Source organism: Cricetulus griseus, chromosome 3 (assembly GCF_003668045.3).
Source record: "Cricetulus griseus strain 17A/GY chromosome 3, alternate assembly CriGri-PICRH-1.0, whole genome shotgun sequence".
NCBI lineage: Eukaryota > Metazoa > Chordata > Mammalia > Rodentia > Cricetidae > Cricetulus > Cricetulus griseus.
The window spans coordinates 160,951,936-160,976,377 of record NC_048596.1 but is presented as its reverse complement, the minus strand read 5'-3'; the positions used below and the strand labels follow the sequence as shown (position 1 = coordinate 160,976,377).

The window sequence follows — 24,442 nt, the reverse complement described above, 5'->3', positions numbered from 1 at the left end:
ACTTTGTTTTTTGTTCTTTTGCTGGTTTATGTTACTCTGTATTTTGAGTTTCAAAAATTCTTATTTTGTCCTTAATGGTTATTGCTTTAACTTAGAATCATGTTCTCATATCTTTTTCATAATTACTCAGGTATTTGATGAAATACAAGTTTCTCACAACAGTGCTACTAAATTGTCTTTTGTGATACATGCCTGATACACAATTATTCTTTTTATAGGTAACAATTCAGGTCTTGAACCAGCTTATTCAAAAGATTCGAGAAGATCTCCCAAATCTTGAGTCCAGTGAAGAAACAGAGCAAATTAACAAGCATTTTCATAACACGTTGGAGCATTTGCGCTCAAGGCGGGAATCACCAGAGTCTGAGGGGCCAATCTATGAAGGTCTCATCCTTTAAAAGAAGACAGCTGAGCAACTCCTTTCTACCCACCAGAAAGGGCTTTACTAGGTCTCCCTTCCATAGATTGTGCCTTTCAGAAATGCTGAGGTAGGTTTCCCATTCCTTACCTGTGGTGTGTTTACCCAGCACCTCCAGACACCTTCAGGACCTTAACTCACTTCATAATTGTTTAACGTCTGTCTGATCACCCCAAGTAGCATGACTGATCTGCTCTTTAAACTTCTTGTGATCTGTGAAAACTGAAAGCAAAATCCCATTTAACCTTGCTACTAATGGAGCTCTCTTTCCTTATTTTATTTTGTTGCATTGTTGTGTATTTTCTTTATTAATGGGGAGTGCTAACCCAGACATACTTGTTTATTTGTTCTGTGGTCCTATCTGAGAATACTTTAAAGGGCAGGAGTACTGTGTGTGAAATTCAGCTTGGGCTTTCCCTGAATGCAAGATAAAGCCTATGTGTAATATATTCCCTACAACTAGAATATATTAATGCATGTGAAGAATTTTAAAGCACCGTGGCCAAAAGCAGAAGCTATATTTTGCATATTTGGACTCAGCTATCCATTAAGAACTATATCATCATTTGGACACATCAAAATAATTTGATTCTATGAAATAGACATTTTGTGACTTAATGTAATTTATGTATAACCTCCACTATTGTAAATTTATGTGAAATGCATCACAATTACAACTTTTTCATCAGTGAAATAATAAAGTTGCTGTTAACAATTTTGGGTCTTTCTTGGTTTTTGTATGATGGATGAAGTGAACTCTAGTAGAGCTACCTGTGGGCGCCATGTAGTTTCATATACTTACAGAATTCTCTTATTTAACTCTAGTTTTAGCACTTAGTGAACAAGGTACCATTTGTTATTTTAGACATTTACAGCTAATTGCCTTCTTCAATACACCTGCTTTTTTTAGGGCATGATGTTACCATAACATCCCTAAAGGCTCTTTACAATGTAGTTAACCATTGTAAAAGATACTCCTGAAACTGCCTAAAGACACTCATGCCAGCATTGTCTAGTGTAGGGAGTGGAGGAAGTCCTGAGTGAGTTGTATTGCTTACGTAGGGATTCCCATGTCCAGGACTTCAGTGCCTCATCCCCTTGAGAATGGTAAAGTCTTACCTGGGTGAGGCTAAGGAGGACTAGCCAGGCTTTCCCCTAGAATTTGAGTGCTTATGAACAGTTGCTACCTGCAGTGTCGTCCTCCTTGGTGTTTGCTCACCTACAGAGACTGCCTCCCTCTCCCTGTGCTGTAACTAGTAATCACTGAGGTTTGGGGTTGCTTAGGCCTGTAGCTTACCCCATCTGGTACTAGCTTTCCTGTACCTGTTTCTGTCTGTCTTTTCTTCATTTCCTTGCTCCCCCTTGTCAGGACCTTAGCTGGTGGGATGTGGTAGACTGGATTACGAATTTGGGAACAGCTTAGCTTGGGTTCTAGGTCAGCACGTTTTATCACATTTTTGGCTGCTGTCATGTTATGACTGACTTCTGGGTACACTCAAATGATTGTAAGCTAGAGGTTTTAGTTCCTGTCCTACGGCCATTTCCACAGTGTAGCTTATGGGTCCTTTTAACATGGTAGCTGGCTTCTCCAGGGTAAACTCCAGAAGAGCAAGGGGAATGCCACACTGCCTTTTAATGACCTGATCTTGGAAATCTAGCCCATAGGAAAGAGAGAATTATGCTCCAACTTTTGTTTTTCTTTAGATAGGTTTTCCTTCCATAGCATAAGCTGGCTTCAAACTTGTGATCTTCTGCATCTTCCTCCTCAGTGTTAGGGTTATAGGCCTCTTCCACCATGTGCCCCTCTGATTTTAGTTTTAAGAATAATTTAAAATTATGCTTTGGGGATTTCATACAAGTACACAATATATCTTAAGCACACACACATATCCACTTCCTCTTCTTCATGTCCTCTTTCTTTTTCCCCCCCAAATAACCCACTGAGTGGTAAGTGCTATCTTCATGTTCATCTGCTAGAATGAGGGTGACTTACTAGTGTCCACACCTTCCCCAGCAGCTATTAACTGCCAACAGCTCCTCAGCCAGGGGTGGGGCCTCATGAGCCCTGTCAACCATGCTGGAATGCCAACTGACTTAATCATCGTATATAGTAACAGTTGATGTGAGTTCATGAGTACAATTCCATGTCACATTCAGAAGATAGTACGTCACGTCCTCCAGTTCTTATATTATTCTTGCCCCCTTTTTTGCAACGCTCCCTGTGCTTAGGGTGCAGGGGATGAGGTGGAAAGTTGATAGGCATATATCAGCACTATGACCACTTACAAATTTGTGTTGGCTTTTTTTCTGCTATACAAAGCTGCTGTGAGCAAAGTTGAGAGCAGTACTAATCTGGGTAAAAACACAGTATTTGGAAGGCAGTTGCTAATATGTCATTTAGTAAAACAACAGTAGTAGTTTTGTTCCTAGAAGATAAGACTTTCATAGCCATGAGCTTCTAATAAAGCTTATAGCACCAGGCCTCAAATCTGATCTGAAAATAGTTGGTTGACACTTTTTAACAGTCATGTCATTATTGCACTGGTAGGCACACCTTGCCTGGCAGGTTGGTATTGTAGTATGCAGAGTATTGCTGGGTAAGGTTTTTTTTTTTTTTTTTTTTTTTTTTTTAACACCCCCTGCCTCATCCCAAGGGCACTTTCCAGCACAGTGGAAGCCAGCCACAGAGGAGGAAGTTTCCAGGTCAGTTCCAGCTTGATTTTTCTATCTTGGAAATAAAGTATGTTGTGTGTTCATCAGTAGAGTCTTATCATCCAGCTTTGGTGGGCAAGAGCAATGGCAATATCTTCACTTGCTTGACAGTCTCCTTTGCTGTATAGAAGCCTTTTAATTCTGAAGGTCCCATTTGTAAATTCTTGGCTTTATTTCATGTGCAATTGGAGTCTTATTCACAAAGTCTTTACCTATAGCAGTATCTTAAAAAAAATATTTTGTGTGTGTATGTGTGTGGGAGGGAGGGAGGGGGTGGGAGGAGAGAGAGAGAGAGAGAGAGAGAGAGAGAGAGAGAGAGAGAGAGAGAGAGAGAGAAAACCATGGTGAGTATCTAGACATAAGAGGCTAGATAACTTATAGGAGTCAGCCCTCTCCTTCCACTCTTCCTCCACAAAGGTCCTGGGGAACTAACTTAGGTCATCAGTTACCCACTGCACTGACCCTTACTCACAGAGCCATCTTGATGATCCCTATGGCAGTGTCTAGAATACACCCTGCTTTCTCCTCTCACAGTTGTATACTTTCAGGTCTTATGCTGAGGTCCTTGATCCATTTGGAATTGAGTTTTTTTGTATGTGGTGTGTGGTAAAGATCTAGCTTTGTATTGATACAGTTTTCCCATCACCCTTGGTTTAAGATTCTATCCTCTAGTATTTTGACATCTTCATAAAAAAAGAAAAAGAAAGAGAAAAACCCTAGGTGGTTGTAGCTGTATTTCCTTGTCTATTACATTAATCTGCTTTTGTGCCAGTTCCATGCTGTTTCTGTTAGTGATTCTGTAGTGTATGGCAATCAGCCATGATGATGCCTCTTGCTGTATCCATTTTGCTCATTATTGCTTTGGCTCTGTGGAGTCTTTTGCACCTCCATGTGAATTGTTTCTATTTCTGTAAGGAATTGAACAAGCATTTTGGTTGGGAGGGCACTAAATTTGTAGATGCCTTTCATAGGATGGCCGTTTTCACCATGTCAATCCTTCCAGTCCATGAGTAGAAACAGTTTTTCTCTCTTTCCACTGTTTTAAAGTTTTCATTGTGGAGATCTTTCACATCCTTAGATTTATTCCAAGGGTGGTTGTTTTGTTTTCTCCCTCTTGTGAATGTATTTGTTGCCCTGATTTCCTTTCATACACTTTGTCATTGTTATGCAGCAAGGCTACTGATCTCTATGTGATAATTTTGTGGTCTGACACTTTGCTGAAAATGCCCCCCAGTTCTAGGACTGGTGTCTCTGTCACCTTCTATGTTTCTGTCTTTATCTCCTGTGGGCTCCCAGGCCAGATGAGGGACCACAAAGCATTGTCTATACCCTGGACATCTCTCAGAGAACATGGCCGGAGTGGGGCTGCTCCCTACCCAAATCAGGCCAGGATCCATTCAACTCCGCATAATAAATAAAAGACTCAGAGTCTGCTATTGGGGTTCAAACTTCTAGCTGAAGATCAGAAAAGCAAAACAGCTGGTCACTAGCTCTTACTTTATCTCAGACTAAAAGATGATCCTAGTTCTACAAAACCTCAGACTGTGACCCCTCCTCAGTGTGGCTGGAGAATCCTGAGACTTTGATGTCTTCCTATCCTCAATGTGGCTGGAGAATGAATGCCTGACACTTGCTCTTGTCTTGTGTATCTCACTAACGTGTGATCCCAGGTTCTGAGATCATCCTTGTGTGAGCTGTTTCTCTTTAGGACTGGATTAATCTTGTGTAGATCTGGGTGGTCTTGGACTCACAGAGATCTGTCTACTCTTAATCCTGAGTCCTAGGATTAAACCTCCTAGTTTCTGGCTGCCTGGTTTCTATAGCTTGTGGCTGACTGCTTTCTGAATCCTCAGGCAAGTTTTAATAAATCATAAATAGTGTATCACCACACAACATAGAGACAAAGGCCATGTCATGCTAGGGTCAGTTAAGCTTCTGGTCCCCACCAGAGATCTGGCTCATCAAAAATCATGTGACTGGGAGTCTGCTAACCCAACTGACATGCTTGGAAAGTCCCTGTCTCACTGCAGTACTTCCTCTCACTTGCTTTGGTATTTGCTTTGGTGCATCATTAACATTTGGCTGTCTTCAATCAGATCTGCATGTGCAAATTAAGTGCATTTTCTCCCTTGTTCATTTCACCCTCCCCCCTCGAACTATATAAGCTAGCCCTGTTGCTTCAGTAATCACTCCCCCCCTCACTCTTTACTCCCCACCCCCTGTGGTTGTTGGTACCACACTGCCTGAGACCCTGCTCCCCTCCCTGAGATCCCCAGTCCACAACAGCTGACAGGACAGGGACCCACTTCCCCTGCTTCTACCTACAAAAAGGATGTAAAGTTCTCAATTACTGCTACAGCACCATGCCTGTCTGCTTCCCACCATGATGGTCATGGACAAACCATCTAAAACTAAGCAAGTTTCCAGTTAAATGTTTTCTTCTGTGAGAATTGCCTTGGTCATGGTGTCTTTTCGCGGCAATAGAACAGTAACTAAGACAGTGTTAAGATATTCAATTAGGGGGCTACTTTATGGGGTGGGCAACAGGAGGTGGGGGTGACTACTTAGTTCTTTGCCTGGGGACGGCCCATTAGCATTTCTTCCTTTCACATTAGGATACCTATTGGTGTTCTTGTTCAGGTCTTGTTTAGGTAGCCATATTGTTGAGGTATCATAAGTGAAGCTTTCCTGTCCTTTCTCAGAGATACAACAGACTCTGTTCCCCTGGCTTTTTCAGTCTTTCTGTTTCCTCTTCCTGGAAGTGTCCAGAACAGCTATGATTTTCTGTCTTCATCTGTTCCCAAAAGAATCATCTTTGGTGAAGATTGAGAACTACACTTATCTACAGGTATAAGGATAACAATTCAGGATGTAGTTAGAAATTATGCAGGTCTAATAAGTAGTAGGTCTTGGTTAGGGTTTCTGTTGCCGTGATAAAACACCATGACCAAAAACAAGTTGGAGAGGAAAGGGTTTTATTTGGCTTACACTTCAGATTGCTGTTCACCACTGAAGGAAGTCAGGGCGGAAACTCAAACAGAGCAGGATCCTGGAAACAGGAGCTGATGCAGAGCCCATGGAGGGTGCTGCTTATTGGCTTCCTTCCCATGGCTTGCTCAACCTGCCTTTTTATAGACCGGAGAACCAGCCACCCAGGGATAGCACCACCCACCATGGGCTGGGCCTTCTCCCATTGATCACCTTACAGCTAGATCTTAAGGAGGCATTTCCTTAGCTGAGGCTCCTTCCTCTAATGACTATAGCTTGTGTCAAGTTGACAAACAAAACCACCCACTACACTATCCCTAAGTAGCTAGCTAGGTTTCCCCCTTGCTGAGCAGGCCTGAAGTTCAATTCGACAACTATTGGTTACAACTCAGATGAGTGCCAGTATTCCATCCTTAGGGATATCTTACCATGCTGTTCATAGGCATCACAGCTGGGTAGGATTACAGATTGCTTCCCTTCCTTGGCAGTTTGCATAGTACTTTTTGGTTTTATGGAAGCAAGACTGCAGGAAGAAAGCTTTCAGGTCAGATCCCATTTAAATCATCCAAATCCTTTGTCTTAGTATCTGGTGTCTTCAGCAATAGGGATTTATCTTCAACCCCTGAGAGGCAACCAAGGGAAAACAACAACAGCAGTTATTTTAGGAATCACTTAGACTACCCTGACCAGCAACTAAAATGGAGGTTTCTTATACCTGATACTGGGATTTTTGTTAATTAGTTAGTTCATGACTCTGAAGAGTATTGTCAGTCCAGGTGGCATAGCTATTTAACGTGTGTGTGTGTGTGTGTGTGTGTGTGTGTGTGTGTGTGTGTGTGTGTACATGCACATGTGTGCGCCTGCGTGCTCACACTACACTTATATGTATTATATATATTGTAGGTAAATACAAAATAGCATTCTCTGAGGCATTATAAAACAAGCAGGGTCACTTGAATCAATATATTTTCTAGTTCCATCCACTTACCTGTAAATTTCATTATTTCATTTCCTTACAGTTGAATAGTATTCCATTGTGTGTAGTACTACACTGTGTATAGTATATATTGTGTATAGTATTTCCACTATCCATTCATCAGAAAGACATGTAGGTTGTTTTTATTAGCTAGGTATGAATAGGGTGGCAGTGACTATTTGTTAAGCAAGTATCTGTGGAGTAGGATGTCTGTGGAGTCCTTTGGCCATATGCAAAGGAGTGGTATAGCTGGTTATATGGTAGTTACTCCCACTCTTTGAGGAACATGATTTCCAGAGTGATTACACCCGTTTGCATTTCCAGCAATAGCAAATAAGGTTCATTTTCTCTACATCCTACCCAGCATTTGTTATCAGTTGTTTTGTGACCTTTGTCATTCTGTATGTGTCAAGATGAAACCTCAAATTTTTTTCATTTGCATTTCTCTAAGTGATGAACACTTTTTGATGTATTTCTTAGCCATTTTTATTTCTTTTGAGAACTCTGTTCAGATTCCCTAGCCCATTAAAAAATGGTTCATTTCTTGAGTCTTATTTTTTGAGTTCTTTGTATATTCTGGATATTAATCCTCTGTCAAATGTATAGCTGGCAGATTCTCTTCCATGCTTTGGTTTCTTCTTCAGCAAGAGCTTTTTAGTTTTATGAGGTTCCACTGGTCAGTTGTTGGCCTCAATTATTGGGCAAATAGAGTCTTATTCAGAAACTCCTTTCCTAAGCCTATATTCTATAGGGTACTGCCTATGTTTTCTTCTAGCTGCATTTCAGGTTTCAGAATGAGGTCTTTGATCCACTTGGATCTAATCTTTGTGCAAGCTGATACATACGGGTCTAATTTCATTCTTGTACATATGGACACCCAATTTTCCCAGCACTATTTCTGAAGATGCTGTCTTTTCTCCAGTGTGTGTTTTTAGCTTTCTTGTCAAATATCAGATGACTGAAGTTATGAATATTCATATTTGGGTCTTCTGTTTTATTCCATTGGTCTCCATGTCTGTTTTTATGTAGTACCATATTGTTTTCTTATTATTATTGTAGTGTTACAGCTCTGCAGGGAAAGATATCCTGGCAGTCAGGAACCAAGGAATACAAGACACAAGAGGGTAGCTAGCTGCCTATGCTTGAAAGAGAAGCAACAAAGAATTGAGCAGGAGTCAGGCTTTATATAGGTTTATTGGGAAGTGGAGCTGTCCAAGGTGGCCTGCTATTGAAGGAATTTGTGGCCTGATCTTGGGCTTTTTTTTTTTTTTTTCCCCTTAGGGTCAGGCCTGGCAATTCTTCTACCTCAAAAGGCTGTTAGAATAGTCTGGGGGCAGGGCCTAGCCACTCATTGGCCTCAGAGATCTGGGAATAGCTGATATGGCCAGGAGAGAAGTTAGGGAGTTGAAGTGGGGGGTGGGGGGCAGGACCTAGCCACTCTCACCCTGAGAGCCTTACAGCTATAGCTCTATTAATATGTATCCTGAAGTCTGGACTGGCAATCCCTCAAGTTTTGTTCTTTTTTGCTATGGAAGTTTTTTTTTTGCTATCTGAGATCTTTGATGGTTTCATCTGAGTTTTAGGATTTTTTTTCTATTTTAGTGAAAAATATTATAGGTATTTTGATTATATTGAATTAGGATTATATTGAATATATAATTGTTTTGGTAGGCTGATAATTTTCACAATATTAATTCCACCAATCCATGAACATAGGATGCCTTTCCAATTTCTAGTGTCTTCAATCTCTTCAGAGACTTAACATTTTCATTTTGGATGTTTTTTACCTCCTTAGGTTTATTCCCAGATAATTTATTTTCCTTGAGGATATTGACAATGGGAGTATGTCCATTATCTCTTTCTCCGTGTATTTATGTATAGAAAAGATACTGATTTTTTTTGTAAGTTGATTGTGTATCCTGCCACTTTGCTGAAATTGTTGTTTTCTAGAAGTTTTCTGATGAAATTTTCAGGATCTCCTATGAATATTATTAAATCATCTGCAAACAGGAATAACCTGACTTATTTTTACTATTTATATCCCTTTAACTTCTTTCTCTTGCCTTATTGCTCCAGCTAGTGCTTTGAAAACTATATTTAAAAGGAGTGGGAATAGTGGACAGCCCTCTCATTTTTAATTGTAATAAGATTGCTCCAAGTTTTCTCCATTTAGAATGATTTAGAATGATGTTTATCATGTATAGCCTTGATCATGCTGACATATGTTCCCACCTCCCCATCTTTTTCTCCCTATGACTTTTATCATGAAATATGTTGGATTTGTCAAAGGCTTTTTTCTGCATCTATTGGGATGATCATGTGATTTTGTCTTAAATCCATTTATATTATATATTATATTTATTGACTTATGTATGTTGAACCAACTCTGCATGTCCAGGATAAAGCCAATTTGATTGTGATGATCTTTGTGATGTGTGCCTATATTTGGTTTGCTAGTATTTTATTGGGTATTTTCCATTTATATTCATCAGGGATATTGGTTGATAGTTTTCATTTTTTTGTTGTATCTTTACCTGGTTTTGGTGTTAAAATAATAGTGGCTTCATAGAAAGAGTTTGGAAGTGCTTTATTGATTTCTCTCTTTTTCTTTTTTCTTTTTTTGAATAATTTAAGAGTGTTGGTTTTACATCTTCTTTGAAATTATGATAGAATTCTTGAGTGAATCCATCTGGGCCTGGATGGATTTTTAGTTGGGAGACTTTTTATTGTTGTTTCAATCTCCTCCTTTGGTATGGTCCATTTAGGTTGTTGATCTTTTTTTGGATTAACTTTAGTAGTTTTGGATAAATCAAGAAATTCATCCATTTCTTTTAGATTTTCCATTTAATGGAGTACATGTTTTTAAAATATAGGAATATATAGTTTTATTTTATAATATTTTGAGTATTTTCAGTGTCTGTTGTAATGTTTCCTTGTTCATTTCTGAGTCTATTAATTTGTGTCATGCATGTCCTTTTTGTGTGTGTCATTTTGTTTATCTACTGAACCAGGGTTAATTTTATTAACACAGTCTCAGAGTGTTACAGTGTGATCAAATATCCCACAACATTTTCCCTTTTTTGTCTAAATAAAACGGAAAGGTTTTAACTCAAATACAGTGAAACTATATACAATAAGAACAATTATCAGGTATTGGATAAATAAAAAGGAAATGTTTTAACTCTACCTTACAGTATGTTGTAACAAAAATAACCTTAAATTTGTATCAATATACAAAAATGCATACCAGTATAAAATATTTAAGACTTATAGTTGTCTTTTAGTCTAAAAGTATATTTAATAATCTACCCTTTTATAAAATCATTCCTATATTGCCCCTTTTTTCTTTTCAGAAAGAGATTCCTGAATCTAACTTCCTTAGCTTATTTTCCTCCTTGACCATGACCAATAACCCCCCTAAATGATTACAAGCATCCATAACCCACTGAACAACCCAAGAACCCATGTGTTCTTAAAATTACTACCTGTTGTTTGGGGGCAATGGCATCTTTAGGGTGCCCCGGGAAAATTGGTATAATGGTCAAGTCTTGGAAGAGCTAACTATATTATTTGTTACCCAGCCCATGTGATGGTAAAGTGCAGGGCTTATCTGAAGTCCTAGATAGAGTAGCCTATGAGGCTGGACCATTTTAGGTAACTGCTTTGAAGTTGTCTTGAGTAGTTTGTAGTTCAAAGCTGATATTTGGGTGATGTTTGTCAGCTTAGTGGCATTACCACTATCCAGGTGGATTCATCATTGCAGGGTTCCATCATCTTCTTGGAGACCTCAAACATCACTGCCAGGAGTAGCCATGGTTCACTGCAGAAAACAAACATTTTAAATGTCATATGCAGCAGCTCTCCAAGAGTTTAAAGAACCACAATCTGCTAAATACATTCAGGGCACATAAATTTAGTTCCTAGTTACCTGCTTCAGACTCAAACCCAAAAACATGTACAGGAAGCTAGATGAAGCTTATTTCTAGAATTTTTTAGTACTTTATATGACCTCTAACATCATGATATTTATATATTATATCTGAATGATAAAATCCCAGAGACTAATATTGGGGTTCAAGCTGATGATCAGAAAAGCAAAGCAGCCAGCCCTTACCTCTTACTTCTACTTCAGACCGAAATGAGTGAACTTGTCTCCACGAATCCTCAGAGTAGAATCCTGAGTGTACTGCTATCCACCAAGCCTCAGACTGTAATCCCCCAAGTTCCTGTCTCCTCCTGCCTTATATTCCTCTACCCACCCAACCATATCACTCTTTTCTCCACCTCCCTGGTGCTGGGATTAAAGGTGTGTGATCCTAAGTGCTAGGATCACTTTTGTGTGAGCTGTTTCTCTTTTAGACTGGATCAATTTTGTGTAGCTTGGTGTAGCCTTGAACCAACAGAGATCCATCTGGCTCTGTCTCCTGAATCCTGAGATTAAAGGTGTGTACCACCACTGCCTGGCCTCTATGGCTAGTTAGTATGGCTGCTGGGATTAAAGGTGTATATCACCACTGCCTGACTCTATGGCTGTGGCTAGCTTTACATTTTGATCTCCAGTGGCCTTATTAAATCATAAATAATATATCACCACATAATACGTATATATACGTCTTATATTTATCTTAAGAAAAGCTTTAAAGAGTCAAAACCAAAGGATTATGAAATTAGTGGCAATGGAATATAGTCCCTTTTACAGAATCTAATTATGTAATCCTGGCTCCCTGGGTCTCACTGTATAGAACAGGCTGTCCTTGAACTCACAGAGATCCCCCTGCCTCTGCCTCCTGGGACTAAAGGCATGTGCTACCATGCCCAGCAGAGATAGGATCTCATTATGTGGCCCAAGCTAGATTCAAATTCCAGACCTTCCCGAGGCTCTTGCAAAAGAATTGTGTTCATTCTCATGTGAGATTTTCCAACTAGCAGGATGACTAAAACCTATCTATACTCCAGAAGCAAACATCGACAGTGAGTTCAGTTATACCTCCAATCCTAGTTGCTGAAGGCTATACAGGGTCTTCAACTGTACTGTGGCAAGATGTGCTCAAGTCCCTTTTCCAGACTTCATTTCCTGGAAAATATGTGAATGGTTTCAGGGATGTGCTGACAGAGTTGATACAGGATGAAGGAGTTACACCCTAGTGCAAAGGTTTAATAAAAGATGATCTGAGCCTTCCTAGCCATGGCAGACTGTTTCTTTGGCTTGAAGTGGCACATCCCTTCACGTGGGATGGGCTGTCAAAGTCCCTTCTTACACCAGGGAAAAATAATAATCCAGTACCAGGGCCCCCTAGAGTGTGGAGGCCTCCTAATTGACATCCATGTTCAGGGGACTGGATCAGTCCTGTACTGGCCTCCCAGACAGCAGTCTGGGATCCATGTGCTCCCCTTTGTTCAGGCCAGCTGTTTCTGTGGGTTTCACCAGCCTGGTACCCACCCCTTTGTTCTTCATTCCTCCATCTCTGAAAATAAGTTCCAGAATTCAGTTCAGTGTATATCTGTGGGTGTCTGCCTCTGCTTCCATCGGCCACTGGATGAAGGCTCTAGGATGGCATAAAAAGTAATCATCAGTCTCATTATAGGGGAAGGGCATTTAGGTTCCAACTCTGGATCTTACAGTCTTTCTAAACCCTCTTGTAGTGGCATTTTGCTTTGCCAGTGAACTTGTGGTGGTAACTACTGTAACGGGCATTCTTTCCCGCCAGCCTGGTCCCAGAGCCGTGTCAGTCCCAAATGAATACACGGACGCTATATTAGTATAAAGCTGTCGGCCAGTGACTTAGGCTTCTATTCTTAACCCATAACTACTTAAATATTTCCACATGGTCTTATCTTACCGGGGAATGCCAGCCGGACCTGCAACTCCTTTGCTTGCTACATCGTGACTGTTCAGCATCTCAGCAGAGAAGAGAAGAGAAGAGAAGAGAGCGATTTCTTGTTTGTCTCTGCTTATATTCTGATTTTGCCCAACTATGTCACTTCCTGCCTATCTGTACAGTGTTTTATTCAACAACCAATAAGATAAACATATACACAGAAGAACATTCCCCCATTGGGCCACTCCACCTTCACCCTCTTCTGTGAAGATCCCTGGGCCTTTGAGGGAGGAATGTGGTATACATGTACCATTTGAGACTGAGCATTCTTCATTCTCTGCACATTGGCTAGTGTCATATACTACAAGGAGCAGCTTCTGTGATGAGGGCTGAGAGATTCTCTGAGAGTATAGCCATATGTCACTAGAAGTCATTTTAATGGATACTATATCCATTTGTTAGATTAATAGTATTGTTTTCTCTGCTAGGGACTATTGCTTATCTAGCCACAGGTTCTTGTTCCCTATACTAGTGCAAGATACGGGCTCCATCTCATGGAGCAAGCCTTAAATCCAAGCAGAGATTGGTTGTTTACTCCCATAACATTCGTACCACTATTGCACTAGTGTGCATGTCTTGTCAGACCAGTCATTGTTGTACCAGAAGAATTAATAGCTGTATAAGATTGATAATTATTTCCTTCTTTGGTAGCATGCCTAACACATTCCAGCACAATGTAAGCCAACCAACACAGATGAAGCTTGATTTTTTTCTCCCCATCTTCTGTGACCTAAAGTATTTAGTGTCTTCAGAAATGGAATCTTACTGCAAAATTCTAGAGGGAGTACTTACTCAAATGTCTTTTGGCCATTTGAGATTCTTCTGGTGAGAATTCTCTGTTTAGCTCTGTATCCCATTTTTCGTTTCTTTTTTTAAAATAAATTTTTATTTAAATTAAAAACAACTGGCAAGCCACAAAATTCTTATTTTACATACCAATCCCAGTTCCCTCTCCCTCCCATCCCCCATGCCCCCCAAACCCCCATCCCACTTCCCATTCACTCCCAGAGTGGGAGGCCTCCCATGAGGGATCATCAAAGTCTGACACATCATTTGGGGCAGGACCTAGACCCTCCCCTGTGTATCTAGGCTGAGATAGGGAATCCTCCATAGGGAATGGGCTCCCAAAACCCATTCATTCACTAGGGATAAATACTGGGGAATAGACAGCAATTCCATGATTGGAATTTCCAAAAAAAAAAAAAAATGGGGGAATGAAGGGACCAGCTCCCCATTTCAGCAGCCATAACAGCCGGACACGTGCTTTTCTGACCTTGCCTTGGTCACTAGAGGTTAGGTGCCTGCCTCGTGGCAAGGAACCAATCAGAAGTTAGCTGGTGGTGGTATGCTTTACAGCTCTGGGTGTGCTTTACGGACAAGCGCACAGCAATGATGCGCAGAGCATAGCAACCACCCTGGGAGGGCCTATGGGCCATAACAACCAGTTGGCCAATCAACACAGGGCAAGCCCTCCAAGCCTGGAGGCACACCAATCCTGAACCTGTTTGTACCCCTGGACACTCCCCTATAAGATCTCTATGCAGCCACTTCAAACTGTCTTTTGTAGCCATCCACCATCGTAGATGGGTGAAAGACCCAAGCTAACATGGGGTTAGCTCATTAAACAACAATAAAGCCTCATGCAGTTTGAAAAAAAAATACTGGTTCCACTGCCAGAGGCCCCATAGCCTGCCCAGGCCTCCCAGCTGACACCCATGTGGAGGGGACCTGGTTCAGTCCTATGCTGGCTCCCCAGCTGTCAGTATGGACTGTGGACTCTCACTTTCTCAGGTCCACTGTATCTGTGGGTTTCCCCAGCATGATCTTGACCCCTTTGCTTATCACTCCTTCCTCTCTACAACTGGATTCCAGGAGTTCGGCTCACTGCTTAGCTGTGCATCTCTGCTTCTGCTTCCATCAGCTACTGGATGAAGACTCTATGGTGGCATTTAAGGTATTCATCAATCTCATTACAGGGGAAGGGCATTTAAGGTAGCCTCTCTACTATTGCTTAGATTCTTAGTTGGGCTCATCCTTGTGGATCTCTGGACATTTCCCTAGTGCCAAATTTCTCTTTAAACCTATAATGGCTCCCTCTATTAAGGTATCTCTTTTCTTGCTCTCTTCTATCCTTTACTGTACTTGATCCCTCATGTTCTCCTTCCCCCTTCTCCCCCCCCCTTTCTCCTACTTCCCTCCCCACTCCCCCACTCCCGTGCTCCCAGTTTACTCAGGAGATCTTGTCCCTTTCCCCTTCTCTTAGGGTCCTCCTTGTTTCCTAGTTTCTCTGGCAATGTGGATTGTAGGCTGGTAATCCTTTGCCCTATGTCTAATATCCATATATGAGTGAGTACATCAGATGGTTTCTTCTAGTTCCATCCATTTGCCTGCGAATTTCAAGATTTCATTGTTTTTTTCTGCTGAGTAGTACTCCATTGTGTAAATGTACCACATTTTCTTTATTCATTCTTCAGTTGAGGGGCATCTAGGTTGCTTCCAGGTTCTGGCTATTACAGATAGTGCTGCTATGAACATCGTTGAACAGATGTCCTTGTTGTATAAATGTGCTTCTTTTGGGTATATGTCTAGGAGTGGAATTGCTGGATCTTGTGGTAGACTGATTCCCATTTTCCTGAGGAATCTTCATACTGATTTCCAAAGTGGCTGTACAAGTTGGCACTCCCACTAGCAATGGAGGAGTGTTCCCCTTTCTACACATCCTCTCCAGCATAAACTGTCATTGGTGTTTTTGATTTTAGCCATTCTGACAGGTGTAAGATAATATCTCAGAGTTGTTTTGATTTGCATTTCCCTGATGGCTAAAGATGTTGAGCAATTTCTTAAGTGACTTTCAGCAATTTTAGATTCCTCTATTGAGAATTCTCTAGTTGTGTATACCAATTTTTAATTGGATTATTTGGTGTTTTGGTGACTAGCTTCTAGAGTAATTTGTGTATTTTTGGAGATAAGCCCTCTGTCAGATGTGGGGTTGGTGAAGATCTTTTCCCACTCTGTGGGCTGCCATTTTATCTTGTTGACTGTGTCCTTTGCCTTACAGAATGTTCTCAGTTTAAGGAGGTCCCATTTATTAATTGTCGATTTCAGTGTCTGTGCTACTGGTGATATGTTCAGTAAGTGGTCTCCTGTACCAATTCTTCAAGGGTACCTCCCACTTTCTCTTCTAAGAGGTAAGTATGGCTGGATTTATGTTGAGGTCTTTGATCCATTTGGACTCAAGTGTTGTGCATGGGGATAGATATAGATCTATCTGCAATCTTCAACATGTCAGCATCCAGTTATGCCAGCACCATTTGTTTAAGATGCTTTCTTTATTCCATTGTATAATTTTAGCTTCTTTGTCAAAAATCAGGTGTTCATAGGTATGTGGACTAATATTAGGGTCTTCAATTGGATTCCATTGATCTGTCTGTTTTTGTGCCAATACCAAGCTGTTTTCAATTGTACAGGGTTATTTTGGCTATCCTAGGTTTGTTGTTTTTCCATATAAAGTTGATTATTGTTCTTTCAAGGTCTGTGAAGAATTGTGTTGGGATTTTGATGGGGATTGCATTGAATCTGTAGATTCCTTTTGGCAAGATTGCCATTTTTATTATGTTGAGCCTACCTATGCAAGAGCATGGGAGATCTTTCCATTTTCTGGTATCTTCTTTCTTTCTTTAAAGACTTAAAGTCCTTGTCATACAGTTCTTTCACTTTTTTGGTTAGTGTTACCCCCAAGATATTTTTTGTTGTTTGTGGCTATTGTAAAGGGTGATGTTTCCTGATTCCTTTCTCAGCCCATTTATCATCTGTATATAGTAGGGCTACTGATTTTTTTTTTTAGTTAATCTTGTATCCTGCCACTTTGCTGAAGGTGTTTATAAGCTCTAGGAGTTCCCTGATAGACTTTTTGGGTCACTTATGTAGACTATCATATCATCTGCAAATAGTGAAAGTTTGACTTCTTCCTTTCCAATTTGTATCCCTTGATCTCCTTTTCTTGTCTTATTGCTCTAGCTAGAACTTCAAGTACAATATTGAAGAAGTATGGAGAGAGTGGACAGCCTTGTCTTGTTCCGGATTTTAGATGAATCATGTTGAGTTTTTCTCCATTTAGTTTGATGTTGGCTGTTGATTTGCTGTATATTGCTTTTATTATGTTTAAGTATGTTCATGTTATCCCTAATCTCTCCAAGACCTTTATCATAAAGGGATGTTGAATTTTGTTGAAGGACTTTTCAGCATCTAGTGAGATGATCAGGTGGTTTTTCTTTTCCAGTTTGTTTATATGGTGGATTACATTGACAGATTTTCATATGTCGAACCATCCTTGCATCTCTGGGATGAAGCCTACTTGATCATGGTGGATGATTTTTCCTAATGTGTTCTTGGATTTGATTTGCTAGTATTGAGTATTTTTTGCATTAATGTCCATGATGGAGATTGGTCTGTAGTTCTCTTTCTTAGTTGTGTCTTTGTGTGTTTTGGGTACCAAGGTAATTGTAGCCTCTTAAAAGGAGTTTGACAATGATGCTTCTGCTTCTTGTGTGTGGAGTATTGTTATTAACTCTTGTTTGAATTTCTGGTAGAATTCTACACTGAAGTCATCTGGCCCTGGTCTTTTTTTGGTTGGGAGACTTTTGATGACTGCTTCTATTTCATTTGGGGTTAATGGTCTTATTTAAATTGTTTATCTGTTCTTGATTGAATTTTGGTAAGTGATATCTGTCCAGAAAATTGTCCATTTCCTTTAAATTTTCCAGCTTTGTGGAGTACAGGTTTTCAAATAATTCTTTGGATTTCCAAATAATTTTCTGGATTTCCTCAGGGTCTTGTTATGTCTCCCTTTTCATTTCTGATTTTGTTAATTTGCGTATTCTCTCTCTGCCTTTTGGTTAGTTTGGATAAAGGTTTGTCTATCTTGTTCATTTTTCTCAAAGAACCAACTATTTGTTTCATTGATTCTTTGTATTGTTTTCTTGGTTTCTACTTTATTGATTTCAGCTCTCAATTTGTTATTTCTTGGCCTCTACTCTTCCTTTGTGAGTTTGCTTCTTTTAGTTCTAGAGCTTTCAGTTGTGCTGTTAATTCTCTAATGTGACTATGCTCCAGTTTCTTCATGTAGGCACTGCTTTCAAAGTGTCTCATAAGTTTGGTATGTTGTGCCTTCATTTTCGTTGAATTCTAGGAAGTCTTTAATTTCTTTCTTTATTTCTTCCTTGTCGCAGGAGTGAGGCAATTGAGAATTGTTTAATTTCCATGAGTTTGCAGGCTTTCTGCAATTTGTGTTGTTGAATTCTAACTTAAACCATGGTGATCTGATAAGATACAGGGGGTTATTCCAATTGTTTTTTGCCAATTGTTTTGTATATGTTGAGATTTGCTTTTCTGCCCAGTATGTGGTCGATTTAGGTTCCATGTGGTGTTAAGAAGAAGGTATATTCTTTTGGGTTTGGATGGAATGTTCTATAGATGCCTGTTAAACCCATTTGGGTCATAACTTCTGTTAGTTCCTTTATTTCTTTGTTAAGTTTCTATTTGGTAGTCCTGTCCAGAGGTGAAAGTGGGGTGTTGAAGTCTCCTATTATAAATGTGTGGGTTTTTATGTGTGATTTGAGTTTTAGTAATGTTTCTTTTGCGAATGTGAGTGTCTTTGTATTTGGGGCATAGATTTTCATAATTGAGACTTCATCTTGAGGGATTTTTCCTGTGATGAAAATGAAATGACATTCTTCATCTCTTTTAATTAATTTTAGTTTGAAGTCTAATTTGTTAGATATTAGGATAGCTGCATCAGCTTGTTTCTTAGATACATGTGATTTGAAAATCTTTTCCCAACTCTTTACTCTGAGGTAACATCTGTCTTGGAGGTTGAGGTAGAAGGATGGATTCTGTTTTTGTATCCATTCTGTTGGCCTGTGTCTTTTTATAGTCGAGTTAAGACCATTGATATTGAGGGATATTGATAATGATCATTGATTGTTGATTCTTGTTTGTTTTGTTTTTGGTGGTGTTATTGTGTGTGGGTTTCCCTTTGAGTGGGTTGGTAATGTGGGATTGTCTATTGTCTATGTTTTGTGAGTGTAGTTAACTTTTTTTTTCACTTAAAACCATCTCCTTTCTTGTATATTTACAAGAAACACACAAAACAAAACAATGTCCAAACCCCAGAGTTGGCAGCCTGGAAGGAACTAGAAAGCAAGACTTTCCTCAGTGCCCTTTGGGAAGAGGTGAAGAAAACAGACTATCTCCAGGCTCTGGGAGAATCCAGAATGGACCCAGCTCTCCATCAAAGCCAAATGCTGATTTTTTTTTGTCATGGTCCTGGCTTTGCTCCCATCCTCCTCTTCCTCCTCCTCCTCCTCCTCCTCCTCCTCCTCCTCCTCCAGTTTTCAGAAGTCTTCCAGTTCCAAGAATGACTCCTTCCTTTAGGTCCTTAACATTTTCACTAAGCAGAGAAGGCTTATCACAATGTCACAATGCCAAGGCCCCAGGGGAGTTGTCATCCTGCAGGATGGTGAGAGGAGATCTTCCTAGCACCTTGCTGTTTGCTTTCCGTCTATTGTGCTTAGAACCTGAAGACTGGGGAGTCTCGGGATTTCTTGAGGGCTTGTCTGAGTTCTGGCTGGCAATTATGGGTTGTGTGGATTGTTTAGCTTCCTTGGTAAACACCTGTTTGGAGGGGAGTTCAGTCTGGCTCCACGGCAGCAACTGGTCCTCAAGGGATAACTGAGTATCCAAAGGCAGGTCCAGTTCAGAAGATAAAGGTGTTTGCTGGGGCAGAGTAAGCTCTGTGGGGGAAATGGACTTAGAGGCTTCGGTTTCAAATTCTTCACTCAGCTCTTTCACCAGTGGACTCGGAGGGTCTGTACCACTCATCTTCATGGCTGTCTGAGCAACGTCAAGAGTAGGAGAGTGAGGATCTGGGTCTTGAGCTTGTTTAGACAACTCAGCTCTTCTGTTAACAGGCTTTGCTGTGGAGAGCTCTCCACCTGAATTAGGAGTGCGCTGGAGGCTGGCACTAGGTGAACCAGGGTCTGCCACTCGGGCCAGATGCTTGTTGTGTGGCAGAGGCCGCGCTGGAGTGCCTGAGATGCTCTGAGTAGAACCCATCTCCACTAGGGGTGGGGACAGGCCCAGTGGGCCCTGTTAGACCACCGGAAAACTCAGGTATCCGGGGTCCCAGGCCATGACCTCGGTCACCCCAATCACCAGGCGGATTCAAGAGCTTGCTGCAAACTGCATGAGGCTTTATTGTTTTTTTTTTTTTTTTTTTAACGTGCTAACCCCATGTTAGCTCGGGTCTTTCACCCACCCGCCATGGGGGATGGCTAGCAAAGACAGCTCTAACCGCTGCAGAGAGAAATCTTGTAGGGCAGCATAAGGGGAGTGTCTAGGGGTACGCACAGGCTTGGAGGGCTTGCCCTGTATTGATTGGCCAACTGGTTGTTATGGCCCATAGGCCCTCCCAGGGTGGTTGCTATGCTCTGTGCGTCATTGCTGTGCACTTGTCCGTAAAGTACACCCAGGGTCATAAAGCATAGCACCACCAGGCATCTGACTTTATAGTGTCTAGGACAAGGTCAGACAAGCACGTGTTCAGCCGTTATGGCTGCCGAAAGGGGAGCTGGTCCGTTCAGGCCCCAGCTTGACCTCTGGGCAGACACCACCAGCTAGAGAAACAACTCCCAAAGTTTCAAACTTTGTAGTTAACTTTCTTTGGTTGGAGTTTTCCTTCAAGTACTTTCTTTCTGTAGGGCTGGATTTGTGGATAGGTATTGTTTAAATCTGGCTTGTCATGGAATATCTTGTTTTCTCCATCTTTACTGATTGAAAGCTTTGCTGAGTATAGTAGTCTGGGCTGGCATCCGTGCTCTCTTACTGTTTGTAGAACATCTATCCAGGAGATTCTGGTTTTCAGAGTTTCCATTGATTAGTCGCATGTAATTCTAATAGGTCTGCCTTTATATTTTACTTGGTGTTTTTCCTTTGCCGTTCTTAATATTCTTTCTTTATTCTGTATGTTTGGTGTTTTGATTATTATGTGGCAAGGGGACTTGTTTGTTTCTTTGTTTTTGGTCTAGTCTATTTGGTGTTTGTACTTTCATAAGTATGCCTTCTTTAGGTTCAGAAAGTTTTTTTCTATGATTTTTGTCGTGGCCTGGCATGTCTCAGCCCCAAACCACAGAAGCCATGAGGTCCGGCCGGAGTTGGGGAGCATAGACTTGGGAATTCCTAGTAACCCAATGGTGATAAAGACCAGACACAGGCATCTTGTCATCTTTAGAGAGCTCTCAGTTCCATTCTGCCAAACTGGAGTCTCTTCTTTATTCAGCATTTTCCTGGTTGTAATCTAACCATGCTTCCCTGGCCACAAGGCCATTTCTCTCTTCTCTGGTCGACCCCTCTGCCACATAGCTCCTAACTCTTATCTGTCCTCACTTGTACACCTCACCCTCCACCCTGGTGCAGGCCTATCCAAATGCTTAGTTCTGTAGAGATGCAAACTAGGAGGCATTCTTCACTGAGGCTATGCCATTCAATAGCAAATCAGCTAGCATCCACAATTCAGTGCAGCCCAGAGCTCCTGGTTACTGGAACTGGAGGTTTGGACCTCCAGAAATCCTTTAATGGAATTTTCCTGGCTCCTGACATTTGTTGAAAATGTTTTCTGCACCTTTGAGCTGGGCATCTTCTCCTTCTTGTATACCTATTGAAAGGTTAAGGCTTTAATGCTGATCAGCTCTACCTCTTTAAGAGACAGACCCTGCCCCCTGACAACAGTCAGGGCACGCACAGGAAAACGTGCTACGTCATCACATCACCCGCCATGCATTACAGCCTCCGTGAGGACTCTGGGCATGTGTGGAACCTCAGTTCACATGCGCAGTCTTCCCTTTAAAAGTTCCAACTCCCCTGATGCTCTCTCTATTCTCTTTACTCTCTCCGCTTCTGCTTTTCTCTCTCTTCTACCACCTACGTGCTCTCTCTGCCTCTCTATGGCGACCGGCCATGGCGATCAGTCATTACCCCTGCTTCTCTTCTTTCTTAGTCTCCCTACTCACACGGGCCTATAATAAACTGGTAAGCATGTCTCATCTTGTACCGCTTTCCTCCTTTTCTTCAAAAACATAACACCTATTATTCTTAGGTTTGGTTTTTTCCATGGTGTCCCATATTTCCTGGATATTTTGTGTTAAGGATTTGTTGGACTTAAGATTTTCTTTGGTTGATGAATCTATTTCCTCTAGTGTATCTTCAACATTTGAGATTCTCTCCTCCATCTCTTATATTCTGTTGGTTAAGCTTGCATCTGTAGTTCCTGATCATTTACCCAGATTTTCTATTTCCAACATTCCCTCAGTTTGTGTTTTCTTTATTGTCTCTATTTCAGTTTCCAAGTCTTGAACTGTTTCAATTCTTTCCTTCACCTGTTTGATTTTTTTTTTCTTGGCTTTTCTTGCTGTCTTCAAAAGATTTGTTTATTTCTTCAGTTTTTTTTTTTTTTTTTGGTTTGTCTTTTCCTCCATTTGTTCCATTGTTTGTTTGGTTTTTCTTCTATTTCTTTAAGAGATTTTTCTCATTTCCTCTTTAATGGTCTCTATTGTCTTCATAAAGTTGTTTTTAAGGTCATTCTCTAATGCTTCATCTGCATTGGGATGTTCCGGTCTTGTTGGTGTAAGATCCCTAGACTCTGGTGGTGTCATATTAGTCTTTATGTTGTTGAATTTGTTCTTATACTGTTGTCTTCCCATTTCTTCTTCCAGTGGGTGCAGGTGGATGCCAGTCCAAGGCACTCTCCTCTCCTCTCCTGGTGGATGCTGGCCCAAGACTCCAATGGTGGTAGACTCTGGATCGTTTGGTCTGCCCCCACGTCTCTCTGGGGGATTTAGTGGCAGGACAGGACTAGGGGGCTGTGGTCTGGGGACTCCAAAGGTGGGAGGTGGGCAGGAGAACCTAGCAGTCACCTCTCTGGTGGGTTTGGGTCCATGACTCTAATGGCGGCAGATGCTGGATGTTTTGGTTTGCTTCCAGGTCTCTCTGGGGGATTCAGTGGCAGGATGTCTGTACCCCATTTTTCAATTGGGTTATTTTGTATTTTGATGTCTAGTTTCTTGAGTTCTTTATAAATTTTGTAGATCAGCCCTCTGTGCGATGTGGGGTTAGTGAAGATGTTTTCCCATTCTGTGGGCTGACAGTGTCCTTTGCCTTACAGCAGCTTTTCAGTTTCAGAAGGTCCCATTTATTCACTGTAGCTTTCAGTGTCTGTGCTGCTGGTGTTATTTGGTCTCCTGTGCCAATATGTTCCAGTCTATTTTCCACTTTCTCTTCTATCAGGGTCAGTGTAGCTGGATTTATGTTAGGGTCCTTGATCACTTAGATTTGAATTTTGTGCATGGTAATAGATATGGATACATTTGCAATCTTCTGCTTGTTAACATCCAGTCATGCTAGTACCATTTGTTAAAGAGGTTTTCCTTTTTCCATTGCACCATTTTGGCTTCTTTGTCAAAAATCAGGTGTTCATAGGTGTGTGGATCAATATCAAGGTATTTGATTCCATTCCATTTATCCACCTGTTTTTATCCACCAAGCTATTTTTTTTATTATTACTATAGCTCTGTAGTAGAGTTTGAAGTCTGAAATGGTGATACCTCTGGGAGTTCCTTTATTATACAGGATTGCTTTAGTTATTCTGTGATTTTGTTTTTCCATATGAACCTGATTATTGTTCTTTCAAGGTCTGTGAAGAATTGTGTTGGGATTTTGATGGGGATTGCATTCGATCTGTAGATTGCTTTTGGTAGTGTTGCCATTTTATATTGATCCTACCTATCCAAGAGCCTGGGAGATATGAGGGAAATGCAAACGACTCTGAGATACCATCTTATACCTGTTAGAATGGCTAAGATAAAAAACACTGAGGACAGCTAATGTTGGGAAGGATGCGCAGTCAGGGGAACACTCCTCCACTGCTGGTAGAAGTGCAAACTTGTACAGCCATTCTGGAAATCAGTATGGTTGTTTCTAAGAAAATTGGGAATCAATCTACCTCAAGACCCAGTGGTACCACTCTTGGAATCTACCCAAAGGATGCTCAATCATACCACAAGGGCATTTGCTCAACAATGTTCATAATAGCATAATTTGTAATAGCCAGAACCTGGAAACAACCTAGATGATCCTCAACCAAAGATTGGATAAGGAAAATGTGGTACACTTACACAATGGAGCACTACTCGGGTAAAAAAAATGATGACTTCATGAAATTTTTCAGGCAAATGATGGAACTAGAAAAAGACCACCCTGAGTGAGGTAACACAGACTCAGAAAGACAAACACAGTATGTATTCACTCATAAGTGGATATTAGATGTAAGGCAAAGGACAACCAGACTAAAGTTCCCAGCTCCAGATAAGCTAACTAAGGGGATACATGGATCACCCTAGAAAGACAAATTAGATGATG

General features: G+C 40.9%; 1 protein-coding gene and 1 pseudogene across 1 annotated transcript in view; one reads left to right on the top strand and one right to left on the bottom strand.

Moving 5' to 3' along the window:
* The window catches only part of Vps35 (VPS35 retromer complex component), a 35,133-nt gene extending 34,000 nt beyond the window's left edge, over window positions 1-1,133 (top strand). Inside the window, exon 17 of the mRNA XM_027406313.2 lies at window positions 219-1,133. Within this exon, the coding sequence (XP_027262114.1) occupies window positions 219-398 (180 nt within the window). The 3' untranslated portion in view covers window positions 399-1,133. The remainder of the gene's footprint in view (window positions 1-218) is intronic.
* A 9,678-nt stretch (window positions 1,134-10,811) lies between these two features.
* On the bottom strand, window positions 10,812-20,099 carry LOC100767313 (annotated as a pseudogene).
* Window positions 20,100-24,442: the final 4,343 nt, after the last annotated feature.